This window comes from Eriocheir sinensis, chromosome 56 (assembly GCF_024679095.1).
Source record: "Eriocheir sinensis breed Jianghai 21 chromosome 56, ASM2467909v1, whole genome shotgun sequence".
In the NCBI taxonomy this organism is placed as follows: Eukaryota; Metazoa; Arthropoda; class Malacostraca; order Decapoda; family Varunidae; genus Eriocheir; species Eriocheir sinensis.
This window is the reverse complement of record NC_066564.1, coordinates 5,013,806-5,024,882: the sequence shown is the minus strand read 5'-3', so window position 1 is coordinate 5,024,882 and position 11,077 is coordinate 5,013,806. Positions and strand designations below refer to the sequence as shown.

The 11,077-nt window shown below is 43.1% G+C and overlaps 1 protein-coding gene across 5 annotated transcripts in view; it reads right to left on the bottom strand.

Annotated features, from left to right (window-relative positions):
* LOC126984190 (zinc finger protein 629-like) overlaps window positions 1–8,667 on the bottom strand; it is a 9,041-nt gene extending 374 nt beyond the window's left edge. The window contains exons 1-8 of one of the 5 annotated variants that reach the window (XM_050837680.1): window positions 8,649–8,667; window positions 5,965–6,153; window positions 5,488–5,803; window positions 5,100–5,326; window positions 3,478–3,834; window positions 3,192–3,338; window positions 2,387–2,482; window positions 1–2,174 (exon numbers count right to left, since the gene is read on the bottom strand). The exon at window positions 1–2,174 is cut by the window's left edge and continues 374 nt beyond it. In XM_050837680.1, coding sequence (XP_050693637.1) covers window positions 1–2,174; window positions 2,387–2,482; window positions 3,192–3,338; window positions 3,478–3,834; window positions 5,100–5,326; window positions 5,488–5,803; window positions 5,965–6,117 — 3,470 coding nt within the window. In that variant the 5' untranslated portion in view covers window positions 6,118–6,153; window positions 8,649–8,667. Of the gene's footprint in view, window positions 2,175–2,386; window positions 2,483–3,191; window positions 3,339–3,477; window positions 3,835–5,099; window positions 5,327–5,487; window positions 5,804–5,964; window positions 6,154–8,126; window positions 8,616–8,648 lie in introns of those variants that run through there. The other 4 variants (XM_050837678.1, XM_050837677.1, XM_050837679.1 and 1 more) reach the window with 4 other exon arrangements.
* Between the last annotated feature and the right edge of the window lie 2,410 nt (window positions 8,668–11,077).

Below are 11,077 nucleotides of genomic sequence, written 5' to 3'. Positions count from 1 at the left end.
TCTGGAAGGGTGTGGTGAAAGTCTTCTGGGAGGTGAATACTCTCCTCCCTTTCTTCACCATGAGGAAAGTGGTGGTGGTGGTGGTGATGCAAGTGTTGGCTTGGGTGTGGCAATGCAGGACTCTTGTAAAAGTGTTCTTCTGCAACATGGTCCATCTGATGGTGATGGTGCTGTAGGTGTGTATGGTTTGGCTTAGCTTGAGAATGTTGGATATGACTTGATGCATGAGATGACTGGTGCAGCTGAGCTTCCTTGGAATTGAAAGTTCGTAGTCTTGAGGGCTGGTGTGGCAGATCTTGGAGTCTTACATGCTGTGAGGTATGGCTGTGCTCCTTCAGTGGTTCGTGGAGCTGAGTGTATTGCCTTTGTACCAGCTCTAGGTGGTCCTCCTGTGGTACTTCTTGGTGCAGATTGGAGTGTGGTCTCGAGGGTTGTTCTAAGTGATCCTGCATTTGATGCTGGAGGTCAGTTTCAGGTTGTGAAAGCTGCTGCTGAAGGTGGCTGGCGAGCCGCGATGAAAGCTGGAGATGCTCAAAACTCTGAGTGATGAGAATGCGACTTGGCTGGTCAGATGGCTGAACATGAGATGGATGTTGTACAAAGTTTTTCTGTTCTTTTGATAAATGTTCCAAGGACACTTGTGCATGACTCAACTGATGATGATCATGGGATGCCTCATGTAGTTGGCAGTGCTGACGCTGAGATGACTGTGGTAAGGGTGATGGCTGTTGTGGAGGTCGTTCTAAGTGGCTGTCTTTGAGCTGGATGGGCAGGTGCTCTGCATATGGCGAATCACAGTCAGAGAAAAGTCGAAGGGAACTTTGGTGACCAAGATGTTCCTCTGCATTTGAGGTGATTGATAAAGATGACGTAGGACATAAAACTGTTGAGGCTGAGGATGGCTGATCATGGCTGGATGGAGGTTGCTGAAAGCCAGATGTTTCACTTGCACTGGTACTTGTCACTGCTAACACGGCTGTCAATAACTTCATGGCGTCAACTTCTTTTGCATCATTTTGAACTGCCGCTACACTCACTTTTTCTGGAGAGTCACTCTGATAGGTCGGAACACGACATGGACAATATTTTTTATGGGCTCTGAGCTGGCGCCTTCGGAAGAAAGTTTGATCACAGTCTTCACATATGTATTTGTCTCGTATGTGCTCACTACTATCATCAACGTCTTGTTCAGGTCCTGAGTTTCGTTGCAAAGTCCCCTGAGATGAGTGACCTGACCTTGTGTGCTGCACCAACTCTTTCTCACTAGGAAAAGGGAGATTACAAAGTGAACAACTAAATGTTTTATCTTCCCTTTTCTTTCTATCAGGTGATTGGAGATTGCATGCTTTATCTGCACTGTCAGATGTCTTTGTTTCACTTTGATCGTCAACTAACACTTGGCTGCCATGAACTCTAATGTGCTTGGTTAGTGTTCCTCGCTGATTGAAGGCTGCCCCGCACTCCTCACACACATACGGCCGCTCTCCTTTGTGTATCCTCATGTGGGCACGTAGAGTCTCTTTCCTCTTGAAGGTTCCATTACACTCCTCACACTTTATTGCACCTTTCTTGTCGTGCACTCGCTTCTTGTGCTGAGTCAGGTACTTGGGGTTGGTGAAGGTGGACGGGCACTTATTGCATTGGTAGGGTCGGTCACCCCCATTGTGAAGCATCTTGTGAGTCTCTAGTTTCTTGGCCTGGTTGAATCCAGCACCACAAACGTCACACATGTGCTGCAGTTTTATCTTATGAAGAGCAATATGTTTCCTAAGATTTTCCTTTTCCCTGAACTTGTACCCACACTGGTCACACTCCCACGGCTTCTTGTCGGAGTGGATCCTCTTGTGGCGCTGCATGGCCGCCCGCTGTGTGAAGGATGACCCGCACAGCTCACAGACGAAGGGTTTTTCTCCAGTGTGCCGCCTCCGGTGACTCTTCAAGGTTGACAACAATCGAAATGTTTCACCGCACTCATCACACATGTAAGGCTTCTCCCCGGTGTGTTTCCTCTTGTGAGTGGCCAGCATGCCGGCACCATTGAAGGCCACGTCACACTGGTCACACTTGAACGGCTTCTCTCCACTGTGCAGGCGTTTGTGGACTTTCAGGCTGCCTGCCTCGGTGAAGCAAGTTTTGCATATATCACATTTGTAAGGCTTCTCACCGGTGTGAACCTGGAAAAAAAAAAAAAATTATAATAATAATAACAATTATAATCCTGATGTATTTCTAACAAGGGCTTGAAAGAATATATATCATGAGCTGAAAATGCAACAATTATCATTCATGTTGAAATCCTGGTCCTGAACCCTGCACCCAGATACAGCTTCAAGCAACGGAAGGAGGCCACAGATAAAAATTGAAACAAGGAAGTAATCATTCTTACTTTCTTGTGTCTGATGAGCATGGCTTTGGCTGGGAATGATGTGCCACATTCATTACATCGGAATGGGCGATCTCCTGAATGTTTCAATTCATGAGTCTGTAGAAGAAAAATTGTATCATTAGAAATGATGTTCATGACATATGAACGTGGAGTTCTCCCTTATCATTACACCAGAAATATCAATAAAGAATTCTCCAGTTATTTTATATTGTAAGCATGTCACGATTGTTTGTCTCTGAGACACGATTGTTACTGCATGTCTGTATTCAACTGCAAGTTCTATGAAAGAAATAAAAGCTTCTATGACACAAGCGACTGATGTTTGTTATGCACCTGAAGGGTGCCCTGAGCATTACAATAAGACATCATCAACCAAGTTGCAGTTCAATCAGTTAAGTACAATAAACTACTGTGAATGACTTTCACACAATATGACAGAGCATTTGACAAGAGTTCTCAGCATATGTGTAAACATTCAGGATGTAGCACCTAGATTAACTAATCATAAACAGATATATGTATATGGACAACATGGCAACCATTAATGCGAGAAACACGAGAAGACTGAAAACTACACAGCCTGAAAGTAGGTCTGAAGGTGAATATGAAGGTAATGAATAATAATCAGCTGGCAGAATAACAAATTATGTCAAGAGAATGAAACACTTGAGAGAGTGGAGGACAAGGACATCCTGCCCCTGCACAAAATGGGGTATAGCTAATGATGATAATTAAGACAAAAATCATCCAATAAATTCAAGAGAATAAGTTTAACCTTAAAGTGAAACAATGAGCTCACACAAACCTTGAGTTTTTCTGCAGTGGAAAACTTTTCATCACAGTGCTTGCATTGGAGTAACTTTTCAGGAGACTGTACTCTGAACTTGGAATTTGATGAGTCTTGCAGAAATTCATCTTGCTCATCTGAAGGCTTTTCTACCTCAGTATGAATCTGTGAAAATATGGAAAAATGTAAATAAAATAAAATGGATAGCTAGTGTGATTATCATTACCTTAATTTGGTGTTCAAATATGTGCATTATATTAATCTATTTATATCAGTGAGTAAACACTAATATTCTTCCTGTTACCTTCATATGGTACTTGAGGTGAGGCAGCCGGGTGAAGGCGGCCCCACACTCCCCACACTCAAACTCTGCTGTCCTCTCATGCCCCGGGTCCTCCACCCCCACCAGGTCCAGGGTGTCATCCAGTGTTTCATGGGCTGAGAGTGCTTGAGAGGGTACATCTAAGGTTATGAGGGAGGAATGCAGGGTGGAGAGTTGGTGTGCTGAAGGAGGGGTGGAGCCAAGGGGGGGGTGTGAGGAGGCTGGTGTCATGAATAAGGGCTTCAATGGTGGCAACTGGCGTGCCATGGGTGGGGGACCAGGTGACAGATCTAGTGCAGATGAGGTCAATGTTGATGGAGGTGGTGGTGGTCTTTGAACCTACGAGAAAAAAAGTAATGGTAGAACCCTCATTCTAGGGCTTAGCTATTATCAAATACTACGTTACCTTAGACATATACTGGCGCGTCTGAGAAAGAATGAGTGATCATTCTAAGGACAACACAAAAGAAAGCTGTGACTGAAAACACAGCATACTCCTACAACATGAATTGATATTATCAACTAAGGTTCATGTTTCATGGTTTGACTTCAATATTGTGAATCTGGTGCAAAAAATTTTAGGTAAAGATTTGTTTTAGTACCGTGCCATTATCTCATTATCTACTTTGTAAAACATCACTATCTCTTCATATATCTTTTCTGCAAACCTTCAACAGTCATGGAAATGTTTTCAAAATCCAATTCAAGGACTTTTTTTTACTCTTGAAAATAGGCCGCGGCGACGGTGCAGCCGCCGCAAAATAGCTCGTAGAGGGTTTAGAGTGGGGGAGCATATTTAAACTACTCCAACTGGACCCCCCCCTCCATGTGTATATGCGACTTATTTCTGCGAGGAGGTATTTCTCGCAACACTGACTGCACCATTGCCGCGGCCATCGCCAGAGCAAACCTGTTATTTTTATGCAAATACCGCGAATTTTATCATGGAGCATGAATATAACCCAACCTTAGCTAACCTAATAAAACCCTCTGCTAGCTATTTTGCGGCGGCAGTGGCACCAGCATCACCGCAGCCAGCACCAGAGGAGGCAACGAGCTTTCCTAAACATTATCCCCTATATTCAAGAGTATAAAAAAAACTCCTTGAATTGGATTTTGAAAGCATTTCCATGACTGTTGAAGGTTTGTAGAAAAGATATATGAAGAGACAGTGATGTTTCATGAGGTAGGTAATGAGATACTGGCACGGTACTAAAACGAATCTTAACCAAATTTTATATCTGCACCAGCCACCGCTCTAAACCAAGGATACTTAAGTGTTGACCAAAGCTTCATTGAGCCAGGCACAACTGAGATAACTCTTCAAGACCAGCCACAAGAATTATCAATGGCTCTAAGGATCTGTGTTAAGAAGAAAACAACATGCAAGACAGATTCAAACTCATCTGTCCAATGAAGGTCTCATCGAGACCTCTACCACTGGATAAGAATTCATCAGCCAGGGGAGACAAATACACCAATTTAAACTCATCAGTAAGTACATAGAAATTCATCAAGTACAGCAGCCATTTGGAGTAAGTGTATAATTTTCAATTCTTCTTCCTTTTTAGCCCCTTTTGAGAGGTTCCCTCCGAGTAGCTTACAGGTGAACATGATGGGACGGACATCGGGGACTCCGTGACAGACGCTGAAGGTAGCGGTGAGGGAAAGGCATCTGACATGAGATGTGATGAAATGTTGTACTGCAGGGAGTTGATCACAGTCTCACTTGATGACACAGGGCCTATGAACAAGCTGCCACTGTTGTGCCCATTGAAGGCCTTGTCATCTGTTGGACTGCGGTTCCAGGACCACTCAGGTGTATCTGAAACTGAACAAGTAATTACACTCACAAAATTTTACTCCTATCGCCAATATAATGTTTTAAATTTGTAAAGAAGTACATAACAATATAAACATAATCATACATACATATATAACAATTATATGCCTGAGTAATCAATGAATGAAATTCAATAAGAGTATACACACATATAAAATCTGTATGAGACTGGGTGTCTGACGATACTGTGAAGTTTCTGTAACATCCTGGTGGTGTGGGAGGTGAGCTGTAGGGCTCAAAAGTCTCGGCAACATGAGTGATTTCCTGGAGTAATTGTCCTCTTGTCTGGGCATCCTCAGCAGCCTCTGCAGAGGAGAGGGGAGGCCCAGGCAGAGTCATCATGGGGCCACAGCTGCTGCTGCTGCTGCTGCATAGACCACCAAGATTCTCTGGATCACTCTTGATTTGAATAAGACTGTGTGGAGATGAATCCAATAAACTGAGACAATTATCTACATCTTGTCCCTGAAAAGAAATCAGAAAATTAGTGATCTTCAATTTTGCAAGAATAATTAATTAAACATTTATAAAATAATAATATAGTGCCAAAGAAAGAGGCAGGAAAAAGATGCTTCCATGATGTGTTGAGGCAGGGAAGGAGGCTCATGACCTGGGAAGTAACTAACCGGCAGTGTTGAGCGCCAGGAGGCAGAGCGCGGCCCGGTATGAGTGTGGGCATAATACCCAACAGTGGACAAAGGGGGCAAGACTCCCTCGTGCTCCTCTACACTCAGGCTCTGGAATCGTTCCCTGGCTCCCCCGCCCGTGTCCACCATCATGGTACATCAGCCACAAACTTAAGGAATTTAATTAACCTGAAAACAAATATGTATACATCAAATAACAGAACATTTTATATATAAATATATTAATGACAATAATTTCTTCTTGCCATGGATCATCTTTGTTAAAAACACAGAATATTTAACAAGGTAAATAAGTAAAAAAAAAAGTGGAAAATCCTGTGATAACCTACTACATAGTAAGAAAACTATTTGAATGATTTCCTTTTATTTCTTATACTTGTAATTCATGTTTGCATGGCAAACATTTTTAAGATGATATTGGTAAGTATCAGCCTTCTGGTAATTTTCTCATTGCATGAATCCAAAAAAAGAGGATTAGTAGAAGGAGACTTGGTGTATTTATCTAATTGTAGTATACAGAGCCCGAGCTGCACTCATGTGGTCCTGTTTCCAGATCTATACTTGTCCAGCTTTTCCTTATATTGCCACACATGCTTTGCTTCCACCCACCACCTCTTCTAACTCATTCCAAACATTGAAATTTCTATGGGGAAAACTCTACTGTACTGCACTCTTCGTGCAGTGATGGTCTCAAACTGTGGAATGCCTTCAAATGTGAAACTTTTCAAACTGCAAAGGAGTGAATTGGAGAGCAACTGCAGCCAAGGATTGGTTTTGCATCGGGGGAGACATTGGAGAATAGCAAGAAGAGTAACGCTGCTAGGCTTGTCTATGTCCATGAAATACTAACTGGGGAATCCTGTGGGTGAAGATTCAGAAGTACAGTCACTACCAGATGGTGGATCTGCCCACCACACAGTTTCTTAAACCAAGAAAACCCCACACAAACCAAACCTAACCGATCACAGCTAAGCTTAGTAACTTATTGCCGCTGAAACAGTAACCTTAGGCCACTCAAACGGTAACCTATTGTCACTTGATTGGGTTCAAATCTAAAAACAATTTGTGACAGATTATCAGAATGTTAAGCAAGTTCAAATCTCCAAGAACTAAGTAGTGTCAACCACTTAAGGGCACTGGGTGTGTTTCTGAAAACTATCTTCTCATGCAATGTTCTCAGGTATCTTGTGACATCCAGCTGTTGTTGTTGTTGTTTAATCTTTGTCAGCACGTTGTCTGACTGGGCTATGGAAGAGCCAGGGAATGTTTACGAAACCCTTGCCACCTCTGGCAAAGTTAATACTTACATCATGGATTTCTTTTTGGTCCCTGATTGCAGTGCAGTCACAAGTGACTTCCAGAAAGGAGAAAGAATCCAATTCAGGGACCATTTGTTGTTGAAAATAGGGGATAATAATTCACAAAGGCGTCGCCTCCTCTGGCAGCGGCCATGGCGATGGTACCACCGACGCAGTCGCAAAATAGCTCGTAGAGGGTTTAGGGAGGGGGAGCATATTTAAACTATCCCAACCGAACTTTATGACCTAACAGCTAACGGGGGGCCTTTGCCCCCCTCGACCCCCCCTCATGTATATGCGACTTATTTCTGCGAGGAGGTATTTCTCACAACACAGCGCCATGGCCGCCGCCAGAGGAGGTGACACTTTCGTGAATTATTATTCCCTATTTTCAACAATAAATAGTCCCTGAATTGGATTCTTTTTCCTTTCCAGAAGTCACTTGTTACTGCACTACATTCAGGGACCAAAAAGAAATCCATGATGTAAGTATTAACTTTGCCAGAGGTGGCTAGGGTTTCATAAATATTATCCGAGGAGCCCTACAGAGGTGGTTTGTCCATAACATCCAGCAAAATATTTAGTATATCCATGTTTGCTCACTGTAGGGACTCTGTCTGGGTCTAAACCAATTATTTTTCCTTGATGCCCTTTCATATATCTCAATGATAACAATAATAATAATATTAATAATATTAATAATAATAATATTGATAATAATAATAATAATAATAATAATAATAATGTTAGTTGTCTGACATTTTAGTGACATTCTGCAAAATTTCATGAAATGATGCAAAATAGCAGACATTTAGGAGTTGAGTATGACTGGCATCACACTACCATCTCATAGACTTGCGTCCAGTCCTTCCATGAGCGGACGACGATGGCGGAAGCTCTTTAAAACAATGGGAGGAACAGCCACACCAAACCCTAGCGTGGGAGATGTGGTTCGACACGTAAGTTCACCTGCTGACCACAACGATCCTTGACCTTGCATAACTCTTCACGGGAGTATTCTTACAAGTCCAGGATGCCTTTAACGTTACGGAAACACTTTTGCGCCAGCGGGCTACGTGGAGGCGCCTTCCTGTGTGGCACGGTTCACGGCGGCAGGTGCCTCGAGAAGGGTGTCCGTGCCAGGCCTGTACATACTGGCCTCCACACCTGTCCACACACCTGCCCGGGTCACCCCCGGGCCCGGCCACGCCTGAAAACAGTACCGTGTAGGGCGGCTCAACACACCCCTCGGGAGGACGTGCGGGAACTATTTGACGGCGGCGGAAATTGTGCAAAAAAACATTAATTCCAATATAAAGATGTGAGTTCTTGATACAATATTATTAAGTGATAACAATTAGGAACATTAGATAAAGGAAAAAGTCTCTTTAAGGATAACGAAGCCCTGTAGTTGGTGTGTGAGTGTCGGTAGTTATTTTTCAGGCTGGCGCCGCGCCGTGTGTTTGTTTACAACCTCCAGCGCGAAGCAGAGCTGAGCAGGTACCGCTAATTTGAGTACCGGTAATATCGGTACCAGACGCTCAAGTACTGGTACCGGCAAGGTACTACCCTAAAGTTTGTATCGCTGCGTAGATCCTCCTCTTGGTCCTCTCTTTCGCTTATTTACACACAGCTTGTCAATGGCATTACATCATTTATCTTTTTTCTCTTTAATACACTACCGTACTATATGATTTTCAGTTTTGCTGCTTGAATCACTTATTTTCAGTCCTTTTCTGTGCCCTTTTTATACCCAGCACTGCGAGAGGAACACTGATGTTATCTTTATAGTTCTTTCTGTTTCCTTTTTGTCTCCATACACCCTAACAATGTACAGATTGCTCCGTCCTAAATGCTCTTCAATCACTTAAATCAAACAAAAGACCAGGACCAGACAATATACTACTTAAAGAAACAAAGAGCGAAATACTCGATATCCGATCTTTTACAACCGTAGCCTATTCAAAATGTCCTTGCGACAAGCCATTGTCCCTTCGGAGTGAAAAATAACTAACATAACACCGATTTTAAGAAAGGAGACAAAAAATACCGAGAAATTGCAGGCCCATTAGTCTAACTTCGGCAGTAGGTAAGCTACTTTGGAGAACATAATCAGAGACAAAATTGTGAGTTACCTTGAAAGCCACTCATTAATTAGGGATTCACAACATGGTTTACGTAATACGAGATCCTGGCTATCAAATCTACTGGCCTTTTATAACGACCTCTTCTCAGTTTATGACGTAACCAAATCCCTAGACGTGGTAGGGAAGGTGGGGCACAGTGGAAAATAAGATCTTTGAAACAAAATAACTCCTTTTTTTGAACAGCTATTACAAAACTAAAATAATGGAAAGGAAATAGCACCATTTAGCAATAATTGACATGTGCATAAGAAACAATCACCTTCTTTGGAAAAGCTGTGATTCTCATAAAATGAAATTTTCAGATTTGTCCCACTGTGCCCCTAGGGGGGGGCACTACTACTACTACTACTACTACTACTACTACTACTACTACTACTACTACTACTACTACTACTACTACTACTACTACTACTACTACTACTACTACCACTACTACTACCCTCTAGTTTTACTACTACTAACTACAACTACCACTTCTACTTCCACAATTATAACTGCTACTATTGCTACTGTAGTCTGCGAAAACGTTCCTCTGGCACCTAGACAGTGTTTGGCAAGCCTCTCCTGATTGGCTGGATGCGTATTTCCCTTCTCTGGACGGGTATGTGACGCCCACTCTTGGACAGGTCAGGTTTGGTTAGATTAGGTTAGGTTAGGTTTAATTAGTCTTGTTTGGTTATTTTGAATGGGAATCACACTGAGAGCATTTGCTAGAATACCCCGTGGTTAGTTTCGAAGCTACAGCCGAGCGCCTTCACTTAGGGACCACATACCCGAAGAGAGATTTGAAATATGCTGGTGGGATTTCTCTCCCACTCTCATGGATGTTGTATATGAATCTCACGTGCCCTCGTGCTACGTGTTTATCTACTGTATGCTGACTCCCCGACGTGTTTGTATTGTCCCAAGTTCCCTCAAGAGCCGCGGAGTAATGTAAATGTGGCCGGCCGAGACCGTAGAGTTTCCCGCGTCACTGCCTACGTCACACGCCGCCCGTAACACACTGTTCGCCTGTAGGCATTGATAAGTTGGCGGCAGTCTGCTGGAAACATTTCTGAAAATCATCCTGCTGATCAGTTTGCTTGTGTTAAATGTGGCGCAGATATACCGAGACTTTGCTGTAGAACTAAAAACACTGGTTACCAAAGTGGACGGAAAGATCTATAGGGGAGACGCTGAGGAAAGAGGGGTGGTAAGGAGGCGGCATCGTGGCATTAGGAGTAATAAATAAGTTCCTATTACAAGATCTGAATGCCAATATCTACGGCACAAATACACTCCGGCAAAGCTAAAGATACACGTATACCTTAATATATGTTTGTGCTTAATCATTCTTTCAGTTCGTAGCATACCAAATATCCAGAAAGAGGTGTGTTTGTGTCTGAGAGAGAGAGAGAGAGAGAGAGAGAGAGAGAGAGAGAGAGAGAGAGAGAGAGAGAGAGAGAGAGAGAGAGAGAGAGAGAGAGAGAGAGAGAGAGAGAGAGAGAGAGAGAGAGAGAGAATGGAGGAGAAAAAATATCTATATCAGCGAGATATTCTCAGACTCTTACTTGCATGTGTGAGGAGGAGCTGCATGAGGACTGGTCAGTACTGGTACCGATACCGTTAGCAGTTTGGTATCAGTACCGTACCGTAAAGCCGGTACCG